Here is a 14,873-nt window from a genome sequence, read left to right as displayed (position 1 = left end):
AATCTATAGTCTCCCAAATTAGAGCTTTTTTCCTCTCTACAAAATGTTACTTAGTAACTATTAATATAATAAATGATTAAATAATTAACTATGTTATTATTATTTAGCCATGTCTCTCTCTAGGCTGCATACTTCCATTATGATTTTTTTTAATTCCGTTTATAGGTAAACTCCTAATAAATACATTCTCTTATATAGTCTCCAAATGACCTCTGGATTGTTAAAGAAAATGAACATCTTTTAAAAAAATTTTACTGAAGTAAAAAATTTTTTACTGATTTACAATGTTAATTTCTGCTATACAGCAAAATGATTCAGTTATACATATAATGTTTTTCATATTCTTTTCCATTATGTCACAAAATATTGAATACAGTTGCCTGTGCTATACAGTAGTTCTTTATCTATCTATCCTGTATATGTGTGTGTGTGTGTGTGTGTATTAGTTTGCATCTACTAATCCCAAATTCCCAATCCTTCCTTCCCTATCCCCCTCTCCAGTGACAACCACAAGTCTGTTCTCTACGTCTTGAGTCTGCTTCTGTTTCATAGGTATGTTAGTGTCCAACTTTAGATTCTACAAATAAGTGACATCATATGGTATTTGTCTTTATCTTACTTAGTTCACTTAGTATGATAATCTGTAGGTTCATCCATGTTGCTGTAAATGGCATTATTTCATTCTTTTTATGGCTAAATAATATTCCATTATGTGTTTATTTACCCACAAGAACACACAAACCATATCTTCTTTATCCGTTTGTCTACTGATAGACATTTAGGTTGTTCCCATGTCTTGGCTATCATAAACAGTGCTGCTATGAACATGGGGTGCCTGTATCTTTTCAAATTACAGTTTTCTCTGGAAATATGCCCTGGAGTGGGACTGCTGGATCATATGGCAACTCTACTTTCAGTTTTTTGAGGAACCTCCATACTGCTCTCCATACTGACTACACCAATTTACATTCCCACCAACAGTGTTAAGAGGGTCCTCTTTTCTCCATAGCCTCTCCAGCATTTATTATTTATAGACTTTAAAGATGGCCATTCTGACCAGCGTGAGGTCATTATAGTTTGATTTGCATTTCTCTAATAAGCACTCTCATCACTAAGATTTGGTATCATTATCCCTGGTTTTCTTTCTTCTTTCTGGCTGCTGTTCTTCAGTCACCTTTTTGAATTTTTTCTCCTCTAGCTGGCCATTCAGTTCAGTTGCTCAGTCACGTCCAACTCTTTGTGACCCCATGGACTGCAGCACGCCAGGCTTCCCTGTCCATCACCTTGCTCAAACTCATGTCCATTGAGTCGGTGATGCCATCCAACCATCTCCTCCTCTGTCATCCCCTTCTCTTGCCTTCCATCTTTGCCAGCATCAGAGTCTTTTCCAATGAGTCAGTTCTTCACATCAGGTGGCCAATGTACTGGAGCTTCAGCATCAGTCCTTCCAATGAATATTCAGGACTGATTTCCTTTAGGAAATTATCTAAATGTTTTCTAAATATTTAGGTTAAATATTTCCTAAATATTTAGCTGGCCATTAAATATTGTTATTTCGCAGGGAAGTTCTAGGTTATTTTCTCTCACCTTAAGCTGACAATCCTCAAATTTATTCTACTAATTTCTGCCTGCTATATTCCAGATGCATTATATTCAACTGCCTCCTGAAATCTCCACTAGGATGCCCTTTCACAGGCATCTCAAACTCAATATATTCCAAATTGAACTTTATCATTTCAGTCTCTCTCTGTGCAGTTTTCCAAATGACTAAATGACATCACCATGCACTCAAGTTCTCAGAACCATCTCAGAACAGTGTTAGTCATATTACAGTCTCAACTATTTATAAAATAAATGAATGATTTGATTCCTCCATCTCTTAACCATTCCTCAAGCCCTATTAAGTCCACCTCTTAAATACATCTTGAACTGCGCTATTTCGTTCTCTGAAAGATGCTATTTTCCAAAGATAGCCAAAAAGTTTCTCACGCCACATACTTCTCTGCAATGTGACTTTGATATTTCCTCCCAGTAGAAGTCCAATGCCTCTCCCCTTCAATTTAGGCTGGTTATACTGACGTGCCTGTAACCAGGGGAGCACAGCAGAGGTGATGGGCACATGACTTGTGGTTCTGCCTTGGTCTTGGGAATGCTTGCTCTTCAGATGTTTCCTCTCTGATCCAGTCTCCAGGCTTGAAGAAGCCCAACCCACATGAAGAGGTCACATGTAGGTACTCTGACAATCCTCACTGAACCCAGCCTTTCAGTTGTCCCACTGTAAAACTCACCAGCTGCTTTTGCCTTCATTTTCTCCACAGCAGCCAAAAAAACACAAATAGATGTCTCTAGTTTAAACCTTTCATGGCTTGTGCTATCTCAGAATAAAAGTCCCCAATCCTCAACCTGGTCCTTAAGCCTGTTATGTGAAAAAGGAGGTTATGTGAAAAAGATCAGTGTCTACAGTACTTTTTTTTCTTTAAATACTATCTATAGTATTTAAAGAAAAATACTTTAAATTCTGATGACTCCCACATATAAATATCTAGTCCACATTTCTCTCTTTAGACATGTATACCCAATGCCCTGCTCAACATTTCCACTTGAATGTCTAATAGATATTTTAAACTTACGTCCAAAGTCAAGCTTTTAAGTGTTTGCCCCCCATGAAGTCTTCCCCCATTTCAATCAATGGTTGACTCCACACTTCTAGATAGTTTAAGTACTATTCTCTCTTTTCAGCCTCAACAAGTAAATCCTTACAACTCTACCATCCAGTATATTCAGAATTTGATCATTTCACATTGCTTCCACCTTAATCTAAGCCACCATCATCTCTTACCTAAATTATGATAACAGTTTCCTAATTACCTCTTTGTGTCTACCTTAGTTCCCCCTGCAGTCCATCTCCAACCCAACAGCCAAGAGTGATTCTTTTAAAATATACATCAGATCAGGAATACACCACTGCATGACTCTAAAGTGAATTCTGTGTGAACAGTGTGCTCATGAAATGGTAAAACATGGCATCCTTACAGATCATATCACTTCTCTGTTAAAACCCTCTGATGGTTCCTATCTCACTCAGAGTAAAGTCAAAAGATAAAGGCCTTATACCACCTCATCTCCCACTACTGACACCCTCACTCACTCTACTCCAACTCCTTTGTGTTTTTGCTACTCTCGAACTTACCAGGCAAACGGCTTCAACACTTGCTCTCATTGTTAACCTCTGCTTGAAATTTACTTCAATTTTCCTCTGCAATGAAGGCCTCTCAAACTACTCTTTATCCCTTTACCTTTCTTCTCCCTCCTCAGCACATATCACTACCTAACGTATATGTTGTTTGTTCACGTTATTGCTTACCTCGTCTGTTGTCTGTTTCCCCCGCGCGAGAGAAAGTTCCATTAGAACAGGAAGCTTTGCCTGGTTTGTTCCTGCTGCATCCCCCAAACTTAGCACAGGACTTGGTACAGGATGAACAGTTAATACAACACTTAACCAATTGTGTTTTCTCCCTATCCTCTGGCCTTATGTCTCATCACTCAAACACTACTATCTCTTCCAATCTAGCCATAGGTCCCTCTTCCAGGACCTTAAGCATGTCATATTCCTTCAAACCTGAAAGCCTCTGCAAATACCATTTCTGTTGCCTGGAGACCTTCTCACTCTCTTTTCCATTCCCTTAGGTCTCAGCTTTTATGTCACTGATTCAGATAATGATCTTTCATAGCCCATTTACCATACATCTGTCATAGTATCTCATTTCTTCGCTCTATTTTCTCAGCTTTTCATTACTTCTTGAATGCCCGTCTTCCCCACTAGACTGTAAACTCCATAAATACAGGGACAAAGTCTTTCTTGTTCATCACTACATGTAGTATATGCATGGAACTCACTGAAAGCCTGATTAAGAAGAGAAAAAAGTTATACAAGTTAAATAGTACACTAGAAACATAAAGCTGGTAATTAGGAATTAGAGATAAAGAGCTGGAAACCTATGGTGTATAGGTAATATTTGAAGTCCCAGTGATGAATGGCATTACTTAGATTAAGTGTATAGATTCTGTAAGAGCAAAGGTTCAGTTCAGTTCAGTTCAGTCACTCAGTCGTGTCCAACTCTTTGTGACCCCATGAATCGCAGCACGCCAGGCCTCCCTGCCCATCACAAACTCCCGGAGTTTACCCAAACTCATGCCAATCGAGTCGGTGATGCCATCCAGCTATCTCATCCTCTGCCGTCTCCTTCTCCTCCTGCCCCCAACCCCTCCCAGCATCAGGGTCTTTTGCAACAAGTCAACTCTTCGCATGAGGTGGCCAAAGTATTGGAGTTTCAGCTTCAGCATCAGTCCTTCCAATGAACACCCAGGACTTATCTCCTTTAGGATAGACTGGTAGCTGAAGACAAAACTGTTGGCAAGGAACACACTCAACGTATAAATGATCAGGAAGCAGGTAAGAAAAAAAAAATAGCAGAAGATCTAAAATAAGGATGTCAAAGAACCAGAGTATTGAAGAAAGAATCAAGGAAAAAACAAAACAAAACAGTGAAACCTAAAGGAAATGCCTTTAAAGACAGATACCAGATTTACCACTAAATTGAACACTGTTCAAAATATTATAATCAATTCAGCAAGACAAAAAGATATAAAAAGTTTTACTTACAAAAGGGTCAATTATCTACCAAGAACATGTAAGAAACAACTGAAAAACTACTAGAATTCAGCAGCGTTCAGTTAGGTGGCTAAACACAAATATAGAAATTCAATAATTTTCTTTTATGCTAGCAGTTAGAAAATCTGAACATATTCTACACACAACAGTAACAAAAATACAAATTATCAAAGAGTAAACATAGACCACTGCAGAAAGACAAAAGAAAACTGAATAAATGGAAAGACACAGTAGTTGGAATAGGAGGCAGTATAATGAACGTGTTAATTCTTGTTGTCATTGTTCAGTCATTCAGTAGTGTCTCTTCGCAACCCCATGGAAAGCAACACGCCAGGCCTCCCTGTCCTTCACCATCGCCCTGAGCTTGCTCAAATTCATGTCTAATGAGCTGGCGATGCCATCCAACCATCTCATCCTCTGTTGCCCCCTACTCCTGCCCTCAATCTTTTCCAGGAGTAGTGTATTTTCCAATGAGTTGGTTCTTCCCATCAGGTGGGCAAAGTATTGGAGCTTCAGCTTCATTATCAGTCCTTCCAATGAATATTCAGGGTTGATTTCCTTTATGATTGATTGATCTCCTTGCAGCCCAAGGGACTCTCAAGAGTCTTCAATACCACAGTTCAAAAGCATCAATTTTTCGGCACTCAGCCTTCTTTATGGCTCAGCTCTCACATCTGTACATGACTACTGGAAAAACCATAGCTTTGACAATAGGAACCTTTGTTGGCAAAGTAATGTCTCTGCTTTTAATATGCTGTCTAGGTTTGTCATGGTTTTTCTTCCAAAGAGCAAGATACAGTACAAAAGAGTCTGAAATGCAGCACTTGGGTGCAATCTCAAAAATAACAGAATGATCTCGGTTCGTTTCCAAGGCAAACCATTCAATGTCACAGTAATCCAAGTCTATGCCCCAGCCACTGATGCCAAAGAAGCTAAAGTTAAAGAGTTCTATGCAGACCTACAAGACCTTTTAGAACTAACACCAAAACAAGATGTCCTTTTCATCTTAGAGGACTGGAACGCAAAAGTAGGAAGTCAAGAGATATTTGGAGTAACAGGCAAGTTTGGCCTTTGAGCGCAAAATGAAGTGGGGCAAAGGCTAATAGAGTTCTGCTAATTCTTACAAAAAAATAACTTCAAAGAATCAGTGAAAAGCTCAAAAATTTTCAAATGATGTATTTTTGAATGCCTACAACAGACACAGGTCAGACTGAAGTATGTTTGAGCCTGAGGATTACTCTATAAAGAGGGAAAGACTAATGATACTAGAGAAGACATTAAGTAGAAAAGTGTCTTAAAAATGCATGAGGGAATAAAAGAGTTTATTCATCAACTCTTGTTTATTACTCAACAAATGCTTATTGAGTCCTTACTATGTGCCTGACACTACAGACACAGAGTGAAAAGGTATAGTCCCCGTCCTCAAATTCAATTGGTTTAATGCTATAAACTGAAAAAGAGGGCAAGACAGAGAGAAAACATACACGTGTCTGTTGTTTCAGTGTCTCTATTTCTGTGACTCTAAAAGTAGTCTCTGCCTCTTAATATCCCTTCTTAAAATAAATTAAATGTAACTTCAGTTTTTGATCTTCATATGTAATCCCACTGTCTCCCACAAGGATGGTGCCTTTCTTCCTAGGCCTTCTGAACTTGTCCTTTTGCAAACTTTAAATTTCATTTTCCACACTACTTTCAAAATGCTAAGATCATGGCATCCAGTCCCATCACTTTATGGCAAATAGGTGGGGAAAAGGTGGAAACAGTGACAGATTATATTTTTGGGGGCTCCAAAAATCACTGTGGATAGTGACTGCAGCCATGAAATTAAAAGATGCTTGCTCCTTGGAAGGAAAGTTATGACAAACCTAGACAGGGTATTAAAAAGCAGAGACATCACTGTGCCAACAAATATCCGAATAGTCAAAGCTAAGGTTTTCCAGTAGTTGTGTTTGGATGTGACAGTTGATCATAAAGAAGGCTGAGCGCCGAGAATCAATGCTTTGGAATTGTGGTGCTGGAGAAGACTCTTGAGAGTCCCTTGGACAGTAAGGAGATCAAACCAGTCAATCCTAAAGGAGATCAACCCTGAATATTCACTGGAAGGGCTTATGGTGAAGCTCCAATACTTTGGCCACCTGATGTGATGAGACAACTCACTGGGAAATTCCCTGAGGCTAAGAAGGACTGAGGGCAGGAAGAGAAGGGGGTGACAGAGAATGAGATAGTTGGATGGCATCACCAACAAAATCGACAAGAATTTGAGTAAAATCCAGGAGATAGTGGAGGACAGGGAAGCCTGGTGTGTTGCAGTCCATGGGGTCACAGAGTAGGACACACCTTAAGAGACTGAACAAATACCAATTTAACCTGGGACACTGTATTTTCATTTCTCTTAGCCCCAGGCCTTCATTCCTGAGGTCAGCCCTGGTTCTCAAAACCTCCTCTGGATTACAGTGCTTGCCTGGGAAGATGAGGACAAAGAAGAAATTAAAGCCTAGTTGCCTCCAAACATAGCATTCCTTCTGCCTGAAACACACTTCCTCTTCCCTCTCCTCCAGAAAGCTTTCTCAAGCCCCGACACCTGAGTTAGCTACAGCTCATACATGCTCATCTAGTATCCCATTCTTCCTCTAACACAATATAATTTACTTATCTGCTTTTTCCACTACATTGCAAGCATCACAAGAGAAGGGATCTTGTCTTTTCTTACTGCCTTTTACATACCTAGTATTTGGTATAAAATGAGCATTCAATAAAAATGTAGAAAATGAGCAATAACTATGTAAACCACTGAACAAGTTGTAACTAAAGGATATCTTCTAATATAGTTATTCACAATATATTTTCATGTGGAAATAGTCCTGTCTGACTCTGCAATCCCATGGACTGTAGCCCACCAGGTTCCTCTGTCCATAGGATTTTCCAGGCAAGAATACTAGAGTGGGTTGCCATTTCCTCCTCCAGATCATCTTCCTGACTCAGGGATTGAACCCGCATCTCCTCCTTCTGCAATGGCAGGCTAATTTTTTTTACCACTGAACCACCTGGAAAGCTCTTATGTGTCAAGCACTATCCATTTAATCTTCACAACAACTCTGTAAGGTAAGTAATATTAGTCTCCCATTTTAAAGATGAGACAACTAAGAAATAAGGTTTTAAGTAACCTGCCCAAGAAATCCAGGATGCTGTATTCAATACATTCAATACACTGAGTACTTTTATAATTTTAAGTAAGAGATAAACAGACATTTTAGTGTAAAGTACCATTACAATATTCAGTAAAAGCACATATTTGCAGGAAAAAAATCATTTTTGGACTCAAGTCTACACCTACAGTACACTTTCATATTTTACAAGACCATTTCTATCTCTTCAGATTCTATACAGTTTTCTTTTAATAAAGCCTATGAGAATTGCTAATTTTGTAACAAATAAATGCTATTTAATAGTGATGACAAGGTAAATAATGTCCAAAGGATTACAGAACTAAAATCCATTTATCTTTAAGGAATTCTAGTGTCTTTTTAATCTGACAGTCACCAAAATTCAACATTTAGTCATATGCAATTAAATTAAAATGTTCCCATGAATTAAAAAGCACAAAACCTTTATAGAAGGTTTTATGAAGTCAAGAATTTATAAATTAGAATAATGCTCATGATTTCAACTAAAAGCATTTTTTAAGATGTGAAAAGACAGCAAATTTGTTCAAGTTTACAGCTGTATGCTTCAGCTGTCCAATTAATTGGTTTTAAACTTTTAAATATCATTTATATAGAAATGGACTCAGAGGTGGACCACCTAATCTTTGTCTCACCTACTGATATTTTTATGGAGACTTTAAAAGAATATTTGGTCAAACAAATGAAAACAAAGAAAAACTGGTACTTAAGGACAGACCTAATCAGGACCACTCATTTTCAAGAATTAGACCATAATTAAGCATGAAGGATAGCTATATTTAAATATATAATAGATGCCCTACAAGTTTCCCATTCGCAATTTCTAATACAGCAATGTTTCAGAAAAGTATGGCTCCACTTTGCTAAGCTAGTGTTACATTTAGGTAATGAAGTAAACATAACCATATACTTGGGACTAACATACATCTATAAGCACAGGTAGCAAAGTTTTACAATGGCTTCCCACATTATACAGCATAAAATATAAGAATATTAATTTTAAGACCTTCCACAATCTCGCCCCCATATTTATTCTCATCTCCTTCTGGTCCCAATACAGTCTCTTATATAGGTTATTTCCAAAATATACCACTCATGTCTGTAATCCCCTAACCTTCCTACTCTACTACTGCTAAATCATTCCTGTTCACTCTTTACAACCTGTCTCGTCTGAACTCTTCCCTAATCCTACTAGCCTACAATGACATCTCCTTCTTCTGGGCTTTTCCAACCACTTAATAACCAAGTCAACATTTGATAATTTTCATATACATTTTAAATTTTCTGTGTATAATCACCTTTTTTCTTAGGCATAACATAACAGTAAAAGGGATGGGCATGGGGGCAGGGGGGTAACATGACAGGAAAATATCAATCAAAGAGTTAGGATTTCCAAAGTTCTAGACTTGCTCTGAGACTATATTTGAAGTTCCTGAATAAAGCCATTTAATTCTTTGTATATATGAGGGCTGGTATTTGGTATTCAATCTAAGATCTTTAATGACAAATACTCTTTTTGAGAATGACTTGTATCTTCCATAGTTGCTTAGGATGTTATATTGCATGGCAAATACAAAAAGAAATTATAAATTCTTGGTTGATGTGATCTGAGGAGTGAAGCCAAATACCACACTTGGACAAAGTCAGGGCTACCAAGGTGGGAGATACAGACTGGCAAAAAATGACAGAGGAAGAACAAATAGAAGCATAAATATGGGAGACTCTACAAACAAAAAAATTATTAAGTTGAAAGAAAGTTTTGGAAAATTGTACCAAACAATGATCTCTGTGGACTTTCATAAATCTTCACGGTATTAGTGTTTTAGAATTCAATTAAACAAATACTTGAAGTCTAGGTAAACAGCACTATTTCAGGTATTTCATTCCAATACACTGTAACTCTAGAAACCACTCACACACAAAACATCATACTTACTGAGATCTCTACATTTAATAGTACTATATTCGAAAGAGATACAAAGATAGTCACAAGCTTCTCTCAATTCAGGAATAGATATGCCATCAGGACAACGGATTATTCCTGTTTTATAATAATCCTGAAAAAAAAAATAAAGAATGCATAAAAGAATGCACAAGGTAGACAAAATGTGTTTTTAAGACTGGGCTGATAGAATTTTTTAAAATTGTGATACTCTTGAGATTTCTGAATTGTGGAATTTTAAAGTTAGGTGGGACCTCAGTTCACCTAACCACTCTTTCGCTTTACTGACAAGAAAAATTTATGTCCAAATGGATTCATTGACTCCTCCAGTTATGAAATTATTTAACAAGAGAGATAAAGTTAGAACCCGGGTCTCCTCATTACTTATGCATCTCTTCTCTCTACTGTACCATGCTAACTCACATGTATTCCCCCCTTACAAGTTATTTGTCTACATACCTACCATATATTTTTGAAAGAAATTTTAAGGAAGTTAAATGATATACTTTACATTACCTTAACTATTACCTAGAGAATGGGGCAAAACATAAGGTTTTTAGTAAAGAACTTCAAAATCATCTCCAAGTATTCAAATATATGGAAACAGAACACACAATTATTCTTCTTCCAAATACTGTTCTTTGGTGTTTCCCACAGAAGTACAAACAATAATAGCTATTATTTCCGAAATCTACTTGAAATGCTGTTAGGGGCTGGCCCAGAGCTATAGATAAGTTACTCCACAGCTGAGTCATGGGGTAACTGGTCAATACCATTAAGGGACAAATGGAAGTATGGGCAGCTGAGAAAGCACTTCCCAAAAAATTAAGATCTGCCTCAAGCTTCTTGATGTTCAGAGCCACAGTAACACCATTTCTGAAGCTGCTACATGAATCAAGCAAGAGATCTTCTGGTACTTTTCCAAGTACTTATTAGTACTGATCACGATCAACTACTTTTCCTGTCTTGTACCTCAGGATCCTCCCTCTCGTCTTCCCACAAAACTATTTAAAGAAACCATATTTCCAAACTGTAAAATAAACTGTCACATGCTATGAATCAAATTTTATCACCGATTAAAACTACAAGTAGTGACTGTAGTACTAATTCAAATATTTCTCAAAATAAAAGGTTAAAAAATTTAAGTTTTAATACAAAAATGATAGGAAATACATTTTAGAGATGGCTTTCAAATGTTCCTAAGTGTCCACCACTAGTTATATGCAACAAAATGTTAGAAATCCAGTAGTCACATTTATTGTGACAGCAAAAAATTATCAACTTCTTGTATTTAATAGAATTGAGGAAAGTAGAATAGTCTGACTATAGAAATGTTACCACTAAACCCTTGAAAGAGCTGCCTATGCAGACGTGAGAGATTAATTACCCCTATCTTATTTTTGCAAAGGTTATAAAATTCACTTATTTTTATCATGTTATATTTACATTCCAAAAGAAAACGAATTAAATGATATTAAAAAATACACTGGGTACTTCCAGAGATATCCAAATACAATTCTGCTTTCAAACAAAGTACCTACCAAGAAAGGGTCAACTGACTCAATCAACACACACAAGCAACAGCACTTACCAGAATTGCTCGAAATACAGTAGAGCCGATTCCTTCTGCCACCTCATACTCTCCCTTCTCGTTAGGACGTGTAAAGTTATGTTCTCGGCCAGATCCAAACATCCTACAGCAGCAAGTAATTGAGAAATAAATCAATAGGCTATCCCTCCAAAAGAGAAAATTGTTTTCATGTACAAAAGTAAAAAGGAATTATAATTTTAGCATTAAATTATATCATTAAATTAGCCCACAAATATTTATCAGACATTTACTCTGGCAAATGTGATAAATAAAGGATTATAAAAAATTTTTTTTGTAGGAGGAAACAGTAGTAAAGATTCCCCATGAGAAAATTAATTAAGCTTCAAAAATTAATAAGCTTCAAAAGGTAAAAAACTTTCCAGTCCCTTTTCTACAAGGGTGGAAAAAAAAACAATCTAGGAGAGATTCTTATATTAATTTTATCCAGAGAAAGAAAAAAATGAAAGAGAGAGAAGAGGGAGAGAGGGAGGAAGGGCAAACGACTATCTTCAATGCAAAGTTAGTCTATTAAGTAGCACGTATAATAATCTAAACTAGAAAAAAGTAAAATAAATATAGGCAGATTAGATTATTTTACTTTTCACAAAACTATAAACGTAACAAATCCTGCACAAAACTCTTACACTGGCATCCTAGAACTGAAAAATAAGCAATCAAGTACTGGGGTAGAGAGGAATGAAGAAGAGAATGAAAATTCTAAATAAGTAACAAGCTCATAATATTAATTTTTACAAAAAGAAGATGCAGATAAACTTCTATTTTTTCAAGTCATGCTGTTGACCCTTTAACAGTAAATATTTTAAAAAGAGGCAATCTGCTAAATATGTCCTTCAAAACAAAAAGTTGAATGCCTAATTTCCAAGCAAATTGTTAAAGTGTGATTTAAAGAATCTGAACCTCTAAATTCAATGACATCATTCCTAAGGTCGATATAGCTGATCTAAGTTTCCTATTCAACAATTTCCCAATTTAAAGAGTTCCCTCTTTTTTTTAATAACATAGAACCTATAAAGAACAAAGCTTTCTTATTTCAAAGTTTCCAAAAGAATGCCAACTGCTTTTTACAGTTCCCATGAATATTAATTTTCATCCCCAACGACATGCTTTCGTCAACTGACATGAAAAGAAGCCTTCACTGATTTGGAAAAAAAGAAGCAAGTCTTTCAGGAATCAAATGTCAGGCAATTTTCTCAAATACTTGAACTTTTTACAAAAAAGGAAAGTTATACTTTTCAGATAAATATGGATCACAAACACAAAAAAATCTTCTGAATTTATTTTTAAAAGAAAATATAGCCTATCAGCTGAAGAAAAATTTCAAATACCTACTTCTGCCTTTCAACTGTTTAAGTTTAGGTAAAAATATAAAATATGATCAGTGTCAAGTTATCCTCCTAAAAATCTCCCATCAACAATCTTTCCTTCAAGTTTTACTGTTTGTTGTAATGTCTTGGAAATAAATAAACTACGCTTTGATTTTTTTTAAGAAAGAGTCTTTCCTATGCTTCTAATATGTAAAAGCCTATAGAGTACAAGTATTTCTTTCCTTACAGATGTAAAGTCTAGAGCCAATATTAAAAGGAAATATTTGTCTACCCAAAATGCAAACAGCGTCACATGCTGGCATTTGTTCTGGATTCTGAGATACTTACAAATCATACACACACACACATACACAGGTACCCCAAATAGTTACTCATATGCAACCAAGCAAAAAATTCAAGTTTTCTTTTTTAACCTCATGCAAACTTCCATTTCATTTATGTTTCCTTCATTTTATATTAGAACGAATAGAAAAAAGGCACTAATTTTCCAATTAAAAGGTGTTTGTAAGTCAGTAAAAGTTGAAAGTCAATAAAAGATTAATAACAATTTTAACCATCCTAAATACTTAAAGTATTAATATTATTCTGAAAAAACAAAGTACAAACTTTGGACTCCAATTAAAAGACTTGAAAAATCAAGTCTATTCTGAAGTTCCCATAACTACAGCCCATATTTTCTCTACCAATTCTATAATATGGGTTCCCTTAACTACAAATGTTATATTAATCTATTACTCCAGACCAGTACAGACTCAGAGACCATTATTTCTCCTTCATTCTACTGACTACTTGTTAGCATTATTTCTTTAAGGTAAATATATCAAACTGATAACTCATGCTGACTTTTCAGCTAACCAAATGCTGATGTCTGCTGTATCTGAAGATTGAATTTGGGAGCCCCAAGTGAAGGAAACATTATCACTGTTAAATTCATCTTGTCAAATACAATCTATGTTTTCAGATCTTTAAGTATCCTGTCTTCATTTAACTACTGCATTTGCTATTTCTAGGTACAGCAAACATTATTCAAAATAAAATCAAGCTCAAGATCTGGCTCTACAATTTCTAGCTGGATTAACTTGAACAAGTTATTTAAAATCCATAGCTCAACAGCAACACTGTATTCCACTAGAGAATTACTGTAAAACTTTTTAAAAAACGTAATGGAAAAGTGCTTTTTATTAATAATACAAATAATCATAATAATACAAACCTGCCCAACATTGTATTTGGCTGTGCAGTAAAAATGGATGGGTCTACAACAAATCTAGTGTTATCCACTATAAGTGTCACTCGTTCTGATGTTCTTACATTCCGAGCTCCTTCTTTTGCATTTTCATACACAAACACCATTTCCCCAGACGTCTTACAGCTACTATCTGAACTTGACTGACTACTGTTTCTGCTGCTGTTCCCAGCACTGCTACTGGATCCATTTGGAGAGGCTTTCTGAGGACGAGGACTGCTTGGACGAGAGGAACTGTGATCTTTTTCACGTTCTGAAATAAAGATGTTAAACAAATTTATGCAAATTTTCTTTTAAAAAATATGAGATATATATATATATCTTTTGAAAATAGTGATTTAGAAAAGTATTTTTTATCACAGCAATTCTGCTTTTTTTATTTCAGATAACATTTTCACAGAACATCATAAATGTTCATTTATTTTCTAGGAATAAACCTAAAACATTACATTGTTTTCTAAAACAATTAATTTTGTAGACTTTTTAAAAAAGATGTCTACCTAACCAATGTTGACCCAAACTAAGATCAAAATTGAATTGAATTATATTACTGCTCTACTTAAAAATATACAGAAACAAAAGGAGTAGAATATTCTAAGTCAAATAAGCAAGCATTGAAAGTCAGTAAAAGATTAATAACAATTTTAACCATCCTAAATACTGAAAGTATTAATACTATTCTGAAAACACAAAGTACAAACTTTGGACTCTTAACTACATTAATAAGGAAACCCCCAAACCAGCAATTTATCTCACAAAAGGAAGGTACCAAAGGAAGAAAATATTTTTACCACAGACACTAAGAAGTATTTATGTTTTCAAATGACTTTTAATGTTTTACCAAATTAAGTGGTTTAATAGCTGATGATATACTGCTTTCTTCTTACTCTCATT

General features: G+C 35.7%; 1 protein-coding gene across 5 annotated transcripts in view; it reads right to left on the bottom strand.

The window, feature by feature from the left end:
* The window catches only part of BTBD10 (BTB domain containing 10), a 70,535-nt gene that overhangs the window by 8,732 nt on the left and 46,930 nt on the right, over positions 1 to 14,873 (bottom strand). For all 5 annotated transcript variants that reach the window (XM_061147399.1, XM_061147407.1, XM_061147390.1 and 2 more), the window contains 3 exons: positions 13,947 to 14,232; positions 11,388 to 11,490; positions 9,791 to 9,911 (listed from right to left, as the gene is read on the bottom strand). In XM_061147399.1, coding sequence (XP_061003382.1) covers positions 9,791 to 9,911; positions 11,388 to 11,490; positions 13,947 to 14,232 — 510 coding nt within the window. The remainder of the gene's footprint in view (positions 1 to 9,790; positions 9,912 to 11,387; positions 11,491 to 13,946; positions 14,233 to 14,873) is intronic.

This window comes from Dama dama, chromosome 1 (genome assembly GCF_033118175.1).
Source record: "Dama dama isolate Ldn47 chromosome 1, ASM3311817v1, whole genome shotgun sequence".
Taxonomy (NCBI): domain Eukaryota; kingdom Metazoa; phylum Chordata; class Mammalia; order Artiodactyla; family Cervidae; genus Dama; species Dama dama.
This window is presented reverse-complemented; position numbering and strand designations above follow the sequence as displayed.